This window comes from Rhyacophila brunnea, unplaced genomic scaffold (genome assembly GCF_057557595.1).
Source record: "Rhyacophila brunnea isolate RB1 unplaced genomic scaffold, BYU_Rbru_1.0 scaffold_17, whole genome shotgun sequence".
Lineage (NCBI taxonomy): Eukaryota > Metazoa > Arthropoda > Insecta > Trichoptera > Rhyacophilidae > Rhyacophila > Rhyacophila brunnea.
The window spans coordinates 20829156-20849074 of NW_028232827.1; the positions used below are offsets into that span (position 1 = coordinate 20829156).

Here is a 19919-nt window from a genome sequence, read left to right on the forward strand (position 1 = left end):
ATGCATAATATTTAAATTTAGAGCTAGTTGTATTTAACTACTTCATATGTGCGTAATATGACAATATATAAATAGGATAGACATCCAGTTTCTTTGTATAATATAAATGCCGACAGATTATTACTGTCAATCAATGTTAGTACCTTCAGATAAAAGAATAATCTTATCGACTATTAAAATAATATGATATTGTAAATGAGGAAATAATGAAAATACACTTTTCTATTAGAATTGTGATTATCAACGGACCATAAATATATTAATGAGAGAGATGAATTTTCAACCGAGTATTTCTTATAAATGTGTAGATATTTTGAACACTATGAAGACATACTAATCTCATTTCTTCTAAAAATTGTGTGAAATTATCAATATATTATAAATGTATTATTAAATACAACAACAGTGTTATACCTACATAATTATTATGTCTAATACATGGATTTCAAGAAAATACAATAATATAACAAAATGTTGCCTACATAAAAAATATTGTGACAGTGCATGAGAATTTTAACTTACTATAAGTTTACGGTTACGTTACAAGAATAATTATTGTACTGACATTAACGTGAATTATTTTCTAACAATGACTTTATAATAGAAAACCAAAAATATGTGTTCTTGCTACAAACCATCAATTGAAAAGTGAAAACAATAAACCAAAGAAAAATAAACTGTTTAAACACTGTGAAGATCGAAAATATTAATATTAAATTGATCATTTTTAAGTGAGTAATATTTTTACAACGGCGACAGTATCGCCTAGAAAATTATTTGTTGTCCTGTGATTATGTGTTGTTCATGTTTAAATATCTGTTGTTTTTATTTTCCTCTTCTTTAATAATTAATCTTATATTTTAAGAAAATATATTATTTAATAGGAAAATAATAATGAAATAATATTCATTTCACCATTTCTGTAATATGTCAGAAAAATACTCAAACCTACTACATTTATATCCTAGTCAAGTAAATTTAAAAATATAATTTCTGTACAGTGAAGCTGTTAGTTTGAAAGTTGGTAGCCTCCATATTCCGCCATTTTGTACAGGGCTGCAAATATAATAATTTCTTTTTGCAAACAAATTAGTAAACAATTAGAAAAAGCGAATAGCATAATAAAATGTCCAAGTTAATCATACAATATGGTGGCTGATAAATATAAACTACTTCGTAATCAACCTCTGATTTAGCTCTATTTAACTAATAAACTGAGCTGGATTTGATATTTTTTTAACATACATACGAAGTGTAGTAATGAAAGCGAAAGTAATGAAAGAATCAAAATCGTAAAATATATTTTTTTTTTAAATGGATGTTACCGACTTTGAAACTAATAGTCTCAAGTGGTTCTTTATCGGGCACATAAGTGAAGTTAGGTATGATTCAGCGCAATAATTGACTACGGCAGACGTAAATAATGATAAATTATTACAAACTTCAAGAAATTAATGTTTATCTATTTTTAAAATGACTAGATGGCAGTAGGTGGGTTCTGTTTTTAAAACAATTATGTCTTTGCTAACTTCATTTAATTGTCGGCTAAATGGCAGTCTCATATTATAAACATTCATCCATAAGCAAAATAAAATTCCAATATTGTACCTATGATCATATCTTTAAACTTAAGAATGTAATCTTTTGTCAAATTATAATAATCTAGTATCCAAAGACATTCAATCAGTGTTGAAAAAAATATAATATACCTACAATAATTTATTATCATATTATGACTACTGCATATTAGTTAATACTATGTACCATAGATGTCTATCTGATAACAAAAATACTATTCATAAAATATTATATTATTATTATATATTTGTCTATTCCTCATTCCATGATCATATCAATTTTGTACCTATCCATATAAACGGAATTATTCTAATCACATCATATGCCACCTATTACTGTACCATACCATATCCTGAAAACACTCCATTTACATACATACTAGTCAGAAATACCATTGAATGCAGAAACTGTATCTCATTGTAAGTGTACCTATTTAACAAATAAATTGTTTTCCATGTAACTTGTATTGATATAGAAAAACGCCCATGTCCCATATTAAATAATAGACTTGTCTATGAGATGTTGAAGAAAATCTTCTCTGGAAGACAGATCCGAAATATATAAAATTATGGCTGTGCAAACGGACTGATGAAATTAAAAAACCATGAATTAGTCAAAAATCTCTTAGTCAATAAACAGAAAACTTAATCAACTAAATTTTAATAAATATGACCATAAAATACATGTTATAAGATGGGGACGAAAACAAAATTCACATTTTATAACATTTTTCTTAAATTGTAGGTTTATCTTTGACTTAGAATTAAAAAAAAATCTTTTTAATGTTTTCAGATACATATTTATTAATTAATACAGTTGAAATTGTAAATTATCAAAAAAATGTCTCAAATTGCAAGCTTCGTATTTTTCCGCTAGGTGCGTCTTTAAAAAAGGCTCAGTAAAGGCTTCACCTTAAAGATAATTGCTTAAAGACATTACCAGTCATGAGAAATACCGATACTCCACATCCAAACATAGGGTTCCATGATATGCCTGATTAATACCGGTGTGGTTTGGTGGAGCCATTAACTTCAATGTTTAGTGATAGTCCATAGGTCAGCAGCAAAACGCGGACAAATCAGATGACTTATTACCGCTGACTTTCGGCTCATCAATAGAGCACTTGCATCACGTGTTAGCAATATGCACTTGCATGATGTTAGACCAGCCGCCATTTGTCATATCCATAATAATAATCATAACCTCATAACCATCGACATTTACAATGCATACTTATCAGATTAGAATTGCAAAAGAATTATATACTTCGCAAGCAACACAATAAAATAATGACAATATGCAGATGTAAATGAACTGTAAATAATAAGTATCTGTTTGTCCAACAAAAGAAATTAAATAAAATTGAACTGTTGACATTAAAAAATTATCTTAAGTAAATGTATTTATCTTATACAGCAGTTGTGGTGTGGGTTCATTAATTTTAGCAAAGAATTAATAGCGACATTGTTATCATCCTAATGATAACAAAATCGCCACATGTCATTATTAAAAACACATTTTTTCACCACATCATTTTTATTTGAATAATAAAAAAAACAGATCAAAGCATTGAATAGTAAAATTATTTATGTATTGTATTTCTTTAGCTATTTCATTTGTTCAATATTTTTATTTCAATTAAATATTATATTTTCATTGTATTACTATTGTATTTTGTCTACAACGTTGATAAATAATTAACATAACAATATGCTTTAAAAAAAATACAAAAATATAGCTATGAGAATGAAAATAATCACATGAATATTTTCTGAGATATCTAAAAAATATTCATTTCCATTTTAATACAGTCTTATAATCTGAACTATTTTATACATATATGGAAAAGTTACCAGATAAACAGATGGTATTTCTAACATAAACTTCAATCACATTTTCATATAATTGAATTAATCTTCAATTCACAATTCACGTAAAATTACCCATAACATTTATGTTCGACATTCTCAAAGCTCTTCTTTTGGATCTATGACAGTATTGATTACATCGGGATACTTTCCGGGATATGCTTTGCTCTCTATCGTAACTTCTTTACATTCTTCCTGTTCAATTAAAAAGTCTTTGGCTGCCCACGCTTGAGAGCCATCTTTAAACATGAATATGGCTCTGTCATCATCGATCAAGTATCTGAAAAATATTGTTTGGATTATTAATTTTATTATCGCAAGTAACAGGAGTAAACATAGGCAGTTTTGGTTTATGACTGAATGAGGGAGAAGCCATTAAACACAAGAAATATCAATATTGAATGGATGTTGCGTTTACGTGAAAAACTTTAATACATATTATGATACATACATATGTAAATATTGAATATTGTTTAACACGTGTATTCGTTCATCTCATATTTCTCCACACTTAAGAATCGTACCTGCTTAACTACACCTAGAAGGTAACGTACCTCCCAATATTGTTTTGTTCCATGATCAAACCAATACGACACAGTAAAGAGATTCGACCCCACCACCCATGAAACATGAGGTAAGCATTCTAATCGATACAACACTTCAGTAGTAGGTGAAACACGGTTGACAAGATGTGATTAATATAAAATAAAAAGTTATTTATGCCCAGAAACCTCTTAATCATAACTATTAAGCCAACGTGAATATCTTTGCCAAAATTTTAATATCATTAAATAATATTACATTCAATACATAGTACTAGTAGAATTTTTGTGAGACAGACATTGTTGAGTTCTCCACATTTTGTTCAGTGACATTATTGTTAAGTTGTTTCAACCTTCAACGTTCTATTCACTAGCTTACCACTGGCAAGTAGCAAAAGTCACTTGGCAAACAAATATAATGGAGTCTATGATAAATGTTTAAATTTATTTAGTATGCTGAAATGTGAGGTATACATTTCAGCTGCTGTTAACATCGTATGATGATCGGCTTCCAAGATTAGATTTATTTACCTCTTAGAAGAAGTAAATAAACACCAGAGATTTGCATCAGGGTATATTTTGTCAATTCTTAATGTCACTCCAAAAGAGTTTGCACCATAACCAATTTTTTTGGTAAAATAAATAAAAGGTCGACTTTCAACGCATGGGGGAGAAAATTCTTTGGCATGCCACCCCTGCCATAGACTCATTCCTTGTGCCATCAAACTCACAGTGTACTTCAGAACGAATCAGACAAATATTAAATTAACAATGAAACGAAAAACCGGTTGATATAATGAATGAAATTACATTTTCTAAATCTGCAAATTTTATAGATAACGGCAATAGTGAGAGATTCAAATATTGGTTTACCTCTCAGCTTGAATGTGATTATTCCAAAGGCTGGTCTGCCAGAGCTTGGTAATTGATTCAGTCCGTGTCCGTTCCGGCTTATTGGCTACGGTTACGAAAGCCATAAGAGTTTTTCCTTTCTTTGTGGCTTGCAGGATCTCTTCCGGGTTATTCATGTCAAGAGAGCTCATGTCGATGGAAGGCGGTTTCCGCAGATGTTCTGGAAGCTCATCTTCGGGCAGTGGCTCTTCATCTTCATCCCATTGATCCAACAGCCTTTAAAATTGATTATTCGTGAAAATTAGCTAAATGTTTGTCATTTATAACAAGTTGTTTCTTTTTTGGTATTGCATTCAGCGTCAAATCTTGCGAGGGGTGTAAATCCACTTACGTCAAGAATTTTTTTTTGGTTTTATTACTGATTTAATAAGCCATTCTAATTGTACACATTTGTATATAATCACATAATGTCAAACATCACACAAGACAGCAAAAGTACTGAAATCTTTAAAAAATTTATTATATGGACAAACAATAATAAATTCTTTATTTCTACAGTGTAAAACAAAAATGTACTGACCGTTTCCTCAAAACCTTAATAATTTATTTTTACGGACTTTTGTCTTTATGTGGAAATCGTTTTCAGTGAATCAATAAACCTTTACAGTCAAAGAGAACTAACTATGTACCTATATACATTAGTCTCTTTTTATGCAGTAGATATGAATACGTGTATTAATTAAGGCTCTAAGTACCAAAAAGTAGTATTGCCTGTAGTTACAAAATACCGAGTCATTGCAGTAAAATTTCATGACGCAGACCTTTTGAAAAATGTGGTTTTACAGTGTGAAGAAATCACGGCAGCTTCTATAATTTTAGGTATTAAGAACTCGCAAGTGTCAACACACCATCGTCAGCCATTTTATATTGAATGAGGTTGACCACTGTAGTGCTATTTACACCATTATAAATAAAACAGGCCAACGGATTTACAACGTCGACAGGTTTAAATATTTTGCTGTATTTTTTTGACTTGCTTGAGGCACTTAGAGCATAGTTGAAGTTATTGGCGTTAGTATGTAGAACACTTTTCTATAAAAATGTCAGTTTTTTTGTTTTTGGTACTTAGCGCCTTAATTAATACACGTATTCATATGTCCACAGGATACCGCATAAGACTTAAATACCTTATATTGAAAAATTAGGGAAGCATTACATAACTTTCCAAAACCGCATTTTAATCTTACAATAATGAAAACACTTACAAACAATTCAAAATTAAACATTATGGACTAACACTTATTAACAATAAACCAGAAGGTGTTGTTCGTTTACATTTGGTGTCACCCGATTCAAATGCTCACTGTTATGTCAAGAATAAGCGGGTCATTGAAATTTCGAAAAGAGATGGAACGATTTCGGTCAGGGACGCCCGATCTTGCTTGGTTTTAGCCGCGAACTGCATTTGCATAAAATGCTGTCGGTTGGGCTTCACTGCCTTAACACCGAAACACGTGGCAATATCACCTCGCGATAGAACAAGGAAACACCGAATTTCGCACATAACGTATGAGAGATAAAAGGAGACCGAGTGTACATGAATTTTAATGATTTTTATTAGCCAGTAAATCACTGATCAATAGTGCAAAACCCTTGAATTGATAGTTCTGCGCTGCTCAATAACAGCAGTTAAAATGACGTGATAACTTACAATAAGTACCCTGTTGGTAATATTAAGAATTTTAGTAGTAAAATAACTATATGATGGCTTTGGATGTTTCGATCTGCAGAACCCCTTCAATTTGTATGTGTACGTATATAATTCCTAACCCCGCTTCCATCCTTTACAGTTTTCACTACATACATCACTATAAAATCACAGCCATGGTGTGTTGGGTATAATTGTTATAAAATAGTATGTCTGTGTATGTAATGTCTAACAATAATTGGTCACTAACCTTTCCAAATCGGCTTCACTGTAATCTCTAATGTCCTTCTTAGCCCAGTCCGGTTTGTCTTCTCCTTCGTGTTTTTTGCTCTCTAGCAAAAGAAACATCGAACATAACGCGATGACTAAAAGAATATTTCTTGTCATATTGATGGTAGCTGCAATACAAACATCACACAGAAAAGTTATACCTACAGTTAATTAGTAGAGAATCGCACAGACAGTCGACAGAGTTTTTGTACAACTGCATTATAGATGTTACTACGTACGTCACAGTATAAATGATAAGCGAACGTCATTTACATTGTGTTTCAACAAAAATAACCACAACTTACAATAGGCACACTGCGGAACGCTGACGTGTTGATATTATCAATGAAAAAAACTACGAAAACTAAATTTAAAAAAAACTTTCATACATGTAAATTTCAATATGTCAGTCCAAGTAAAATATTAAATAGATGCTGAATTCTTACAATCGTATTTTGTTTCCAACCGGCTAAAAACACGTACACTCTTCAACTCATTCCAATGACAGGAGATATCAGTGCTGCCAAATAACACATTTACAATTTCCTTAACTGTGGCAAATATCCCTAGCCTTTTCACCAAAAAATCCTTAATTTATTAAAAAAAAAACAATAGTCATTATTACCTACTTTCACAATAAATTTTTAATAATTTATTATAGGACTAACGAAAATCGGTTTAAGTAGTCAATATATCAATCTTGATAATTCCTTTGTGCCCTGTGCAAGAACCGACTAGTTTCAACATTTTCTATGACGAACGGGTCGACAGACCAACGGGTACATATTGTCGGCGGGGACCCATGAAATAAATAATTGTAGGTAAGTATGTACTACATAGAAAGAAATCTATTAAAATATCATAATATTAAAAATATCTTTAGATTTATCATAAAATCACACCCAAAACATTAGTTTTATTATATTTTTATGAACAGTATCGTTAATTAGAAATATATTGAGAGGGGTTTTACCTACCATTAAAACTCTTATTATTCTTGTTGAATCTGAAGTCCCTTGAGATGTTGATCGTATTTTTTGCCTTGTGTTCTTCTGTGCTGGCCCCTTTTTACTCCTTTTTCTTCTCGATTATTTATCTCTCTGGTTGCTTATCTTGTTTAGCAGGCTGGCAGGACCGACGCTTCTATTGTAGCGTCCTTTGTCATTGGTTATTCAATTTGATATATCTCAAGGAAACCAGGTAGGTGTTCTCTGGACTTCAGAGTCAACAAGAATAATAAGAATTTTAATGGTAGGTAAAACTCCTTTCATTATTCGCTATTGACTCTGAAGTCCCTTGAGATATCTGTTCGTTATCACCTGATAAATCAAGATAGATCCTGCAAGATAGGGTGGATGAACCTAACATGAGAATTAGGTATAACATCTCCTTGCTTTTAGGCTCAGTGCATCGGGCTGAACAGAGAGGTCAACATATTTTGTTCCCCCGCTGTAGAAGTCTGTGTGTCTATCGGTCTCTGGTAAAATGTTTTAAAAGTAGCTTCTTGGCGCCCATTACCTCTCTGCAGGATGTCATCTATGGGGTAATTTTCTAACCAATTTAGAGAGGCAACTGCTGATCGAGTACTGCCTGGTGATTCCTGTACCCCTGCATCAGCGAGTACTGACTTCACCCAATTTCCGATGACTGCTCGAGTCGCAGGTTTTGGGGGGCCTCTTGACGAGATAAATAATGCCGGAATATTACCACCCTCTTCTCTTCTCTCATTGGAAACGCAAATAAGTTTTCGTAACCAAAATACTGGTTCGATGTTTTGCCAACTGGAAGTGCTTAATTTCCATCCAGATTGGCGGTGCCTTGATGTGTCTGTCTTGGAATCAAACACTGGCCATAGAATTATAATATGGTCGCCATTATCTACTAGGCCATTATCCGCTACACTGAGTAGGGTAAGGTCATGAACCCGTCGTCCCGATGCGAGTAATAATAATATAGCTGTTCTGCGTGAAACTTCATATAGGTTGTATACTAGTGGTGTTGTTTTCTTGAGGTAGTCCACGATTATTCTTGGATCCCAAATCGGTGGTTTTGTAGGTCTAGTCTTGCGGGTGGATATGGATTTTAACATATGACGCACTACTATGTTACTGCTGATGTCTTTACTGATCATAGGTTTGCAAAAGGTAGCTATGGCTGACTTATGTACAAGAATAGTGTTATATGAAAAACCTTCCTTATTGTATAAGTGACCCAGGTATCTAGCCACTTCAATCGGCTCGTGGGTATTATAGCTTATCGTGTTGGCCATGCACCATGTCTTCCATTTGTCCCATGCAGGTCTATAAGTCTTCAAAGTGGATGGTCGCCAGCCGGAAGTGAGAAGTGATCTGTCCTCTACCGACCAACTAGAAACAAACTCTGCCCACCCAAAATTATCCATAACTGGAGTGATAGGTCCCGGACTTGTGGAGGCGGATGGTTTGTCACCGTATCCACTAGAAATGACTCCAAGTGCTGGATCGGGTAGGGGGTTCCAGTGATCTCTGCTGTAGGTCTGCGCTCCAAAAACACTTCTTCCACCATTAAATGGCCACTAGTAAATATTTTCCCCTTGCCATGTTCAGGTGTGCCAATACTTGTGGAATTAGATTCGGCGGCGGGAATATCCAGGCTAGTTTGAAGTCCCACTGTCGACTGAAGGCATCGTGGAACAGTGCAAGGGCATCGTTCGGATTTCGTGAGACATACGTTGCGACAACATGGGCTGTGTTGGACGCGAACAAGTCTACGTCTGGGAGTCCCCATCTTTGAAATAGGGGAGCTGTAGCCGCCATAACTAGGTGCCATTCTGGGATAATTTTGCTGAGTGAGGGATGGTCTGCCACGCAGTTGTATTTTCCTGGAAGGTATTGTGCAGGCAATGATATTCTGGCCTGGTTGGCGATTTCCAGGATCTGTCGGCAAAGACTTAGTAGGGTTGCGGACTCTGTGCCCCTTTCGTTGTTGATGTAAGCCACCACTGTTTTGTTGTAAGTTTGTAGGAGTAATTCTGATCCCCTGAGCGTTTGCTCCCGGAGTTGTATGGCTGAGAGTACTGCATACAGCTCTTTTCGGTTGGAGTGCCACGTGGATTGGCATTTTGTTCATGTACCTGATAGGTGGTACTCGTCTAACTGCGCTCCCCAGCCTGAATCGGCTGCGTCTGTGGTGAGGAAGTGATTGTAGGTTGCCCTGTGAATCTTTCCTGAGGAGCCCACCGCTCGAATCCACCACATGATGTCCTCTCGAGCTTGTGGTGGAATCGATGTTGTTTTGTGAGGGTGGCTCCTTGATAATTGAGCGCTCGTACGTTGTAGACGTCGGAAATGCAACCTTCCCTGTGGTGTGACGAAGGTTGCAAAGTTGAGTCACCCGAGGAGGCGTTGGGCCTGCCTGAGCGACCAACTGCCTTTTTGGATCTGCAATTCCAGGTGGTGTCGAAGTGATGTGCACTTCTCTGTTGATAGATATTTTCGATTGTTGTGAGTATCCCACGTGATACCCAAGAACTCCCGCTTTTGGCTTGGAATCAGACAAGATTTTTTCTTGTTGATTATCCAGCCTAGTGCCTGCATGAAATCTATCATATAAGTCAGTTGCGACAGAAGAATCTCTCTGGACTGATTTGCCATCAGAAAGTCATCTAAGTAAGTGACGATTCTCATACCTTTTCCCCAGAGGTGTTCGGCCACCAGTTTGTTAATGAGGCAAACAGTCTTGGTGCTGCCGACAGTCCGAACGGAAGGCACGTGAATTGAAGGAGTTCTCCAAGGTAAACTACCCGAAGAAATCGGCGATGTTATATAGCTATAGGTACATGTAGGTACGCTCGGCTTAGGTCTATTTTTACTAACCAGTCTTCCCTTTGCAGGAATGTTGGGACCTTGAAATGGTGGAACAGTTTGAACGGCCTTGTAGGAAACCGTTTAGGCGTTTTAGGTTGAAGACGGGTCGTTGACTGCCGTCTTGCTTTCTTACTAGAAACAGGGTTGAGAGGAAGCTCGGAGATGGTTCTGCCGATTCTAATACTCCCGATTTCTTCAGTTCCGCGATTTGTGAAGTGATCTCCAGCGATTGTCGCGTTTGGAAATCCTTCTGGAATTGTACGGAAGGCATTATTAGAGGGGGTTTCTTTATAAACGGAATACGGGTTCCCGTTATTATTTTTAATAATGGTGGTGGTGCACCCTTGGCCTGCCAGATTTCCTGGAAATGCTGGAGGCGTCCCTCTTTGAACGTGGTGAGGGAGACCCAGTCACCTGCGTCTAGGGTAAGTGCCCCTCGCACCAACTCGGTTATCTCTGGGAAAACCTCGGTTGGATGGGCGTGGGCCTCTCGACTAGCCACCCTTAACCTGGTCTAGTATCCTCCTCGTGTACCCCTGCCTCCGAAAGGTGTCCTTGTGTCCACCTGACGAAGTGCTAGGTTGACTCTCCCTGCCCTGGTCAACCACTTTGGTGGTCTGATCGAAGACCTTTTCACGACCCCCACCTCTTTCTAGGAACACCGCCAGTTTATCTTTATTGAAGATATGTTCGGCGCTAGGTGGGATCTTGTTAACAGCCTCTCGCGTGAAGGTGTCTTTCATAACGGAGAGGATTTTCTTCCGCCTCGTCTGAACCAACTTTGCCCGTTTTCCACAAAGGATTCGGGTGACGTTCTTAGACACTTTTTTGAGTGCTGAAGAGGTCCCGAACTCCTTTACGACCGTCTCAAAAAGAGCCGTACTGATGGTGTGGTCGCTGACAGAGTCGACCACTCGCTGTAACGCGTCCCGAACACACTCCTTTTGAGTGAGCATCGCATTTTGGAGGCCGGCGATCGTACGCTCCATTAGATGTATCGTTTGCGATGAACGATCGTAGGGGCGTAACTCATCGTTGAGTCCCAACTCAACGAAAGACGGAGCCGCCAAATATTGTTTTTGGGTTTCAGCGTGGCGAACCCCCGCCCAATTATCTGTGTCGAAATGTTGGAGTCTGGTAAGTTCTGAGGATATTAACATGGTTATCAAATTTATAAACATAAGTGTGCTAGATTTTTTGTTATATGCCATATCTAGCTTAGACGGTCAAATTATTTTGTCCTCGAGATGGAGCGATAACTTTACAGATTTCTCGAACCGGAACGGCGCTCCGGTGCGTTCCGGTCCAATTAGAGCCTTGCTGTTGAGTCAAGATTGAAAAAATCTGAGTTACCTTGTTATCCAGTGACATTACTGATGCCCTCAGTTCACCTACTGGATCGTCCAACAGTAATTCCAACTCATTCGACTCGGTCTCCATCGCTAGTCCTTCCGCGACGTTGCTGGCTTCATTACGCTCCATGTTAATGCACAAATTTCACAATTTAACTGTACTTTAACGTTTGACAAAAATTTTTCGCTTCTGACAAAGGAAAAAAATAATCAACAATTGAAATTGAATAACCAAAGACAAAGGACGCTACGATAGAAGCGTCAGTCCTGCCAGCCTGCTAAACAAGATAAGCAACCAGAGAGATAAATAATCGAGAAGAAAAGGGGGTAAAAAGGGGCCAGCACAGAAGAACACATGGCAAAAAATACGATCAACATCTCAAGGGACTTCAGAGTCAATAGCGAATAATAAAGTCTCTGTCCAACCTCTTTGGTTCAATAATTTTGTTATTATCTTGTATCAATTAGACGTATCAGGAAAAAATATTTTTTCGTTATGGCAACATTTTTAAAATTGTTTTTAATAATTTTATAGTCTATTTTAAATCTCTATTCTCTATGGCCATAACAGTCACAAAAAATCAGTTGAGGTTAAATTTTGAGGGAGGTTGGTAGTAGTTTTCGGTTATTTAATAATAATCAATCCTCGATATCTTGTGATCGATTGAGGTTTTATTAAATAAACGTCTTGTGTTACTTGTAGCAGTGTTAATGTTTATATTTGGTATACTATAAATACATATTCGTAAAATGGTTACCAATGTTAAATCTGATACATCAAACCAAACACTCGTGAACGAAAGAGGTGATAATGAATCGGACACTGCGCTCATACAAGAACCCCCAGCGGGAGTCACACGTTGGAGGAACATAATTACCGTAGTGATACTATGCTTCATCAACTTGATAAACTATATGGACAGATTCACTTTAGCTGGTAAGTAAATATAACCTAAGTTTGTTAGTTCACTGCTATCCAACAATATTTTATGCACCGGCAATATTTTTTGTTAAATTGGAAAAGAAACTTCATTATAGTGTAAATATTATTTATTTGAGGTTATTATTATAACAACCCAGAAGGATTTATTATGTAACATTGCTAATTAAAAGTTCGGTTTACTATTCTATCTTCATTTAATCGGTAACCGTTCAAAAATAGTTGATTGGTTATTTTATTCCATAATAATATATCCAATCAATATACGTTGCACAACATGCAAATTAATGCACATCAATAAACTGTAATTTTTAGGCAATAATCACATTTTTTTTCTACTTACGTACCATGTACTCGCAGATGCTTAGGTACTTTATTTTTGACAGATGAATAGTGCAAGGCAATGTAGGTCAACAAACGTACACACCTTTTAAAATTAAACATAATGTAATAATATTATGTCAGATATAATTTAACATACATACCTATTTATTACTTTGTAGATCTGTGATCTACCTCAAATTCATAATAGGTACCTTCTATTCTTATTTCCTACCAGTCCCCTTGAAACTCCTAAACAGTCTGATACCCGGTCTAACCTAGTGTTCGCAAACTCTATCTTGTCACAGAACTTAATATTTTTTGACACTTGGAATCAGAGTTGATGATGCCTATAAAATAAATTAAATTATTATCTATATTCAGAGCCGCGCTATGGATACCAGCCGAAAATTGCCGCCCACTCTCCAAATTAAAAAAAATATTTTTATCAAAATACTGATATTTAAAATAATCATATCAAGGGCATGCGCCCTTGTGCCTTTTCATACAAAAATACAAATGTTTGCAGAAACGCTTTATTTATTATGCTATTAGTGCTATGACACAATTAATTGAGATGCTTTTCGATGGTTCTGCAGACAGCTGTGATGAATTGGTTGTAGATCGGAGATGTTAAACGTTTAAATAAGAATATACCTACATAGGTAACATTAATTATTACTATTGTAGGTAGGTAGGTATACCAATTTAGCTTTACTCTGTCGATTTTCCGCCTTGAGGTAATCGCCGACCTTTGGCAGTAAACGACGTACAGATATAGATATTTCATAATACCTACATCTCAAAAGATTCAGTTTATCTACTAAATTGAATATAAGTAATATATTTTTTATTAAAATCGTTCAAAATGTTTTTTTCGGACTTTCGCTGCCTCCGGGTGTTTCGCACCCCCAACACCCCAGCTTAGCGCATCTCTGTCTCCATTGGTTGTTGAGATACTTTTAAAAGTAGGTAACCATAGATTTTATGACTGATACAGTTAGTACACTTCCTACACTATTCATATAATATGGATAGGTACCTACATTGCTAATACAAATTGTACGAGTTTTAAAATGCTATTGCAAATCGATATTTCCAGCTGCCTTAACATAGGGAATGGCTTGATTTTGATACATGAGTTACATGTTATTAAATAATACACTAACACTAACACACCTTCCACAAACGTAATGTATACCTATCTCAATCTAGATAAGATAATTTTTGGAAATCGATTATTACCACTGGTTTTTGTATGAAGGAATAGTCTGACTTTGACAGCTGATGAATAACATGACTATATATAAATTTATAAATAACACTCATAGGTAATACATTATTGATTTGCAATTTTTTTAAATTCAATTCGAAACTAGAAAGGGCTTATAATTAGGTATGTGGTTTTGTTTTGATATATCAGGCAATCTGGAATCTGATTTTGACATCTGGACAGTGGGAGCACTCGTTTGGGAAATATGCTTGTGGAACAAGATATGCTCAGGCTTTAGGTACATCTTAAAATATCGCTGTAGAGTTACATTGGTCAGATTTGTGTAGGTGTACCCAATTATTACGTTGCTAATTATCCTGAAATGGTAAACATGTAGAAAGGATTTTTATGTAACAAACTTCAATTATTAATCTAAAATAAGATCTAATTCAAGAGTCACATTTATTATAACCTCACACCCTTAGGAGCAATAACAAACATTTCCACAATTTAAAAACATGGTGGCATATTTTTTATACCCCTTAAAATTTTAGGTACCTAGGTACATTTTTTGATATAATAATAATGCAACCATGTATGCAACCCTTCTATATTTCCAGTCCCCTTATAAATGTAGGTAAGTTTTTAAGTACATACTTACATTCCAGAATAATAATACTGCATTTCCTATTAGGTTAATGTACCTACCTACTTGTACGAAATGGCATTTTTTAAATTTAAATATTTTTTATTGAACATAGACAATTTATATTCAAATTTCTGCTTTCATATAAATGGCAATAAATATGATATGACGTGTGAAATGTCAAATTGAATTTAATTAAACACTATCCGATCCTAAGAATTTTGGTATGTATTACTAAATGCTTATTTTGGCAATATTTGAACATTATTATAATCATGTAGATATGCAATCAATTAATTGGTTGAATCTTAATAAATGCCATAGTAGAAAGTGTGAAGTTTTCTTCAAATGTAACTACAATACGAAATCACTTGTAGCTCGGTAAATTAAATGTCTTTTTTTGCATCAATTTTATACATTTTGGCTCCTTCTCGATAGAATAAGGCTTTTTCAACATCTTTGAACTAACTTAATATAAATTTTATATGATACATCAAATTATGAACGAAATAAGTAAGTAGGTACCTACCTACATAGTGGTCCGCGAATTTTCGGCGTCCAAATGCTTATGCTAAAAATTCCAATAACAACTTCAAACCCCATGCACCTACAATTATTTGTGCATCCTTAAAATAGATTAATGGTTTTACATACGAAATCAGTCGTTATTATACGTTAGTATAGTAGGTACCTATACTTAAATAATATTTTTTATTTCTGTGTCAGTGGTCCCCAAAACGTTTCTCCTATTTTTAGAGGTCCGCAGGTGTAAAAATGTTGAGAAACACTGGTCTTAGTTATACATATATTATAATAATATGTAATTAAAAAAAACCGCCAACCAGTGCCGTTAAAAAACATAGACTTCGTATTAAAATATAAAAACGTATTTACAATGAATCTTTGGAACCTAGTATACGTAAATACCTAGGTACTTTTTTATTGACTTCAATTATAAATTTGACAGTTGCAATAATAATAAAGTACATGGCATAATATATTATAATAATTGCGTTTATTTTATAGATATAGGTACCATCATAAATCGTCAGGTGTTCGAGTATTGAATGATATGTCAAATAATGTTAGCATGTGACGCCGCCACTCAGCGGACAACCTATACTGGTGGGTCTATAGTTTATTACTGACATGAGGATATTATAGAATATATAGTGTTTATTAGAGATATTGAAGAAAATATAATATTTAAGTGAAATTAAAACAATGTTACTGATTTCACATTCCTGATGGCTTCTCATTTGCAGATTAAACAAACATAAACATTGTAATCAGTGTACTAGTGTACTAGAAACTAGTGTATAGGTATTTTATTGATTGATTTACTATATTATTACAAAACCTGAAGAAATTGTAAAAAATATAATATTCCGAAAAAAATTTGTACCTACGTCATTATTTTGAATTATAAATACATTACTGACTTCCAAAATTATAATAAGCACTTAATTGGCTTAAAAGTTTTAGTATGTACATATAATGTAAACTACAAAGTTAAGTTAAGTTAACCTATTATGTACCTATTTAACTTTCGTACTGTTACCGTGAGTCTTAACTAAATTATAGTAGGTACAACGGTTGGCAAAACTGACTTCATATGACCCGCCTCCCCTTCTATATAATTATGTATATTCCTTAAAGTAGAAATCACTGTAGCTGTAAACGATTGATCAAAGCAGACCCTGTTTGATTTTATTTTAAATTTCCGCGTTTTTTTTACAAAATGCGCATTCTTCCTGCGAAAGCGCTTCGATTCCAAGCAGGTAGAAAAAAGTGTTGGTTCCCGAGGCATGTTTTTTAGGGCCGATAGAGCATGTTGTGATCTCGGCTAATAATTTAAAAACCAATTCCTCAACCGTGTATGATACTTAACCATACAAATATGACTTTATGTGAATTAAGTAGTATCAAAATAATCATGTTTAGTGGAATCCGACGGCAAATCAATTGCCCATTGTCAATTACCTTCCCCTCGAATCGTGACGGAGGTATGTCCAGTTTATAACCATTCCCCGTAAAGTACCATAAACCCTAATACCACAGCATCTATCCATTCATTAATATTACAAGCAGTTCCAAACAGAGGATGATCGACCATGGTGGCACTATGAAAATAAAAGCAGAAAACGCTGGGCTGCAAATAAACCAGTCAAAAACTAAGTATATGGTCAGAACACGCGATCAGGTACCGCTGAAGAATATAGACATAGGACAGCATGCATATGAAGGGGTGGACAAGTTCACGTATCTCGGATCCAGCCTAAATATCCAAAATAAGACAGCAAAGGAGATAAAAATCCGCCTTATCTCCGGGAATAAATGCTGGCATGCCTGCAAAGTGAGTGGTGGGGTCGAAAATTCTAGGCCGAAGAAGTAAACTTCTAATAGATAAAACAATTATAAGGCCAGTGGTCACTTATGGCTGTGAGACTTGGTGCTTAACTCAAAACGACGAAAATGAATTAGCTGTCTTCGAACGCAAAATACTAAAATCTTTGGACCCACGTTGGAAAATGGGAACTACAGAATAAAAATCAACCACGAGTTGGAAGAGCTGATTGAACAGCAAACAATCATAAGATACTGTAAGTCCCAAAGACTACGATGGGCGGGACACGTGGAGAGAATGCCTGAAGTTAGAGCGCCAAGGATCATGACAAAGTGGCTACCCCAACGGAAGAGACCCAGAGGCCGTCCAAGGAGATGGGCTGACTCCGTAGAAGTGGACTGGCTTCATATAGGAAGACCCGGTAACTGGAGAAGTGTGGCGAGAGATCGGAGTGAGTGGCGAGCGGTTGTGGAGGAGGCCAAATCCCACCGGGATGTAGCGTCGTGGAAGAAGAAGAAAAAGATCCATTCATTAATAATACACTGCGAAACTAGGATACCTTCAACACATCTAAAGACCTCTTAAAGTCGATAAATAGTATTAAACGTTTCAAACATCCTCTACTCCATCTGCTATCAGATTAATGTCATTGGGAGTTTGCTTAAATTGAAGGACCTAACCCTGGGATATATTTATTTTTAATTTAACAATAGCGTTAACCCTGCTTTATATAGATAGATTATTGTAGTTATAATAATGCATCATGATACGATTCACTTCAACATCTGTGGGGGGGAAAGGGACAACAATTTGTGTGGGTTAATATTAAACGATGATTTATTGTTTTTTTAATATATATTTTTATCATTATCCGCGATAGATACCTAACCTAACTCACTCTCAATAATGACATGAATAAGTAATTCGAATACGCGTAGGTACGTATGTATTTAGATACATCAGCGATTCCCAATCATGATCAGAGAGTTTACAAAAGCTTTTATGTTTTAACCCCACTGCTTTATAAGCCATAATGGATAGTTTAGTACGCCTGCGTATATTTACATTGTCGCGACAATTTTAACATGCAAGATATTCGGCATTGGTTTGGTCTAATATGATAAATATTATTAAGTATGTACGTCTACTTAGTATCTAGATAATTAATTAATATGTATCTACCTCTTGTTTTTTTGTGAATTCGTCTGTCTAAAAAGTTAGATTGTTGGGGAGAAGGAATTGGGATAATTGAGCGGATAAATTATATTTTTTTTGACCATGTCCGATCCTAATAAGATCATAATATGGGCCTCCACAGAGTGGAGATTTGTTTTTACGAGAAATGGATGTTGGCTACTTGCCCGACCTATTAGGTCCATTGAAGTTAAAGTCCCTCCACCAAACCCGCCCCGTACCACCCTCGGTCTTAATCGAGAGTATCACGGGACCCATCAATTGGTGATGTGAAGCATCTAAGAATTGGCCTGGGAGTGTCCTGGGAGAAGATGCCCAAGACTTAGATTGCTACGCTCAAAGTGAGCTCTGACTGAGTTTACTGAGTTTACTCTAATGCAAAGTGCCAGGGAGAGAAAAAGCACATGGAAATTACTAAAAAGAAAATGAAGCTACTTGTTTATTAAATTAAAGAACGAAGCTAATCATACAGGCAGCAAAATTTATGTGAAGAGATCTTCACGCCCGTAGTAAGACGCCGCAAATTTTTTGAAAGCAAGATAATTGGCCTTAGTAGCAACCAGGTCGGACGGGCCGATGGGTCCAACAGCTGGTTGGACCGACCTGAGCATTTCCTCCCGTTCGGAGCACATACTCAGACACTCCCATAGGATGTGGTTGGCATCCTGTATTTCCCCTCCGCATGGACATGTCGGACGGTTTGCAAGTCCAAGCTCGAAGAGCTTGCCAGCGAATCCACAATGACCAGTCACAAATTGACTGGTGTAATGGTCTGGAGTCAGGTATTTGGTTATCTCCATTCGCCACTGTATATCTGGAAAAAACGTATATGTGTGCCGGCCCTTGGTCGATTCGTTCCACTTTCGCTGCCAGGTCTTAAAGGCCGCATCGAGCGACATGAGTCTAATTCTGCGCCTCAATAATGCTACTCCTTCGCCAGCTAGCCGAGGGGGGGGGGACGAGGTGAAAATCACCAACGTCGGCCTCCTCGCCCTTGAGGAGCAATATTGAAGCGCCGCTGACCTGAATGTGCAGGTCAAGTGGGAGAATGCCGGCCAGGACCGGGAGCGCGTCAGTTGAGGTAGTACGGTAGGCCTTGGTAATGGACAGGAGCGCGATGCGCTGTCCTCTTAAAAGAGAGATTCTAAGTTTGACACTTTTGGGAATGCGCGGGCACCAAGCACTGGCGGCATAAGCCGCGATTCCCATAAAAATGGCGCCATAGGCGATCTTGAGCGCCCTT

General features: G+C 36.0%; 2 protein-coding genes across 7 annotated transcripts in view; one reads left to right on the forward strand and one right to left on the reverse strand.

Moving 5' to 3' along the window:
• Positions 1-1980: 1980 nt before the first annotated feature.
• Positions 1981-7327, reverse strand: boca (LDLR chaperone boca). Of its 2 annotated transcripts, none has more exons than XM_085944971.1 (4): positions 7265-7327; positions 6799-6946; positions 4862-5116; positions 1981-3726 (listed from the first exon to the last, which is right to left on the reverse strand). In XM_085944971.1, exons 2-4 carry the CDS (start codon positions 6933-6935, stop codon positions 3546-3548), a joined length of 573 nt encoding a protein of 190 aa, XP_085801097.1. In that variant the 5' UTR covers positions 6936-6946; positions 7265-7327; the 3' UTR covers positions 1981-3545. The 2 variants fall into 2 exon arrangements, with proteins under 2 accessions (XP_085801097.1, XP_085801098.1); XM_085944972.1 differs by having other exon boundaries at positions 2360-3726; positions 7124-7327.
• Positions 7328-12584: 5257 nt separating this feature from the next.
• The window catches only part of spin (lysolipid transporter protein spinster), a 70323-nt gene continuing 62988 nt past the window's right edge, over positions 12585-19919 (forward strand). For all 5 annotated transcript variants that reach the window (XM_085944495.1, XM_085944499.1, XM_085944498.1 and 2 more), the window contains exon 1: positions 12585-12952. In XM_085944495.1, coding sequence (XP_085800621.1) covers positions 12766-12952 — 187 coding nt within the window. In that variant the 5' untranslated portion in view covers positions 12585-12765. The remainder of the gene's footprint in view (positions 12953-19919) is intronic.